This window comes from Rhincodon typus, unplaced genomic scaffold (assembly GCF_021869965.1).
Source record: "Rhincodon typus isolate 14 unplaced genomic scaffold, sRhiTyp1.1 hic_rhity00015321, whole genome shotgun sequence".
NCBI classification, from domain to species: Eukaryota; Metazoa; Chordata; class Chondrichthyes; order Orectolobiformes; family Rhincodontidae; genus Rhincodon; species Rhincodon typus.
This window is the reverse complement of record NW_025980959.1, coordinates 3393-3892: the sequence shown is the minus strand read 5'-3', so window position 1 is coordinate 3892 and position 500 is coordinate 3393. Positions and strand designations below refer to the sequence as shown.

The following is a 500-nucleotide window of genomic DNA, read 5'->3' as shown; positions in this document are numbered from 1 at the left end:
GCGCCGAGGGAGCGGGCGCTATCGGAGGGTCAGCGCCGAGGGAGCGGGCGCTGTCGGGGGGGTCACTGGACCCTGAAACATTAACTGATTTTATCTCCATGGGTGCTGCCAGACCTGCTGAGCTTTTCCAGGCGATTTCTGTTTCACTTTTACAGCATCCGCTGTTCTTCAGTTTGTTTATAAAATTCGAGTCTGTTCCTCCATGTGATGGAACTGGGGGCTGCTGTTATTTTAATGAACTGAAGGTGTCTGACTTGCTGCGGTGGGATCTGACCCCGGGAATCTCCAGATTCCATTCTCCATAAACCATGCTGACCTTTTCTGTTGAGCGGGGGCTGATGATCTCTCTCTCTCTCTCTCTCTCTCTCTCTCTGTCCCGTTTGCAGTTCAATTACATGCACGAGTGCTTTGAGCGGATCTTCTGTGAGCTGAAGTGGTACAGGGAGGTGAGTGAACGCGCCCGTCGGTTGCTCAGCCAGGAGCTCGGACCCTCCCTCTTC

The 500-nt window shown here is 53.8% G+C and overlaps 1 protein-coding gene across 1 annotated transcript in view; it reads left to right on the top strand.

The window, feature by feature from the left end:
• The window catches only part of LOC125482698 (sorting nexin-27-like), a 4853-nt gene that overhangs the window by 1599 nt on the left and 2754 nt on the right, over positions 1–500 (top strand). Inside the window, exon 3 of the mRNA XM_048594825.1 lies at positions 387–446. Coding sequence (XP_048450782.1) covers positions 387–446 — 60 coding nt within the window. The remainder of the gene's footprint in view (positions 1–386; positions 447–500) is intronic.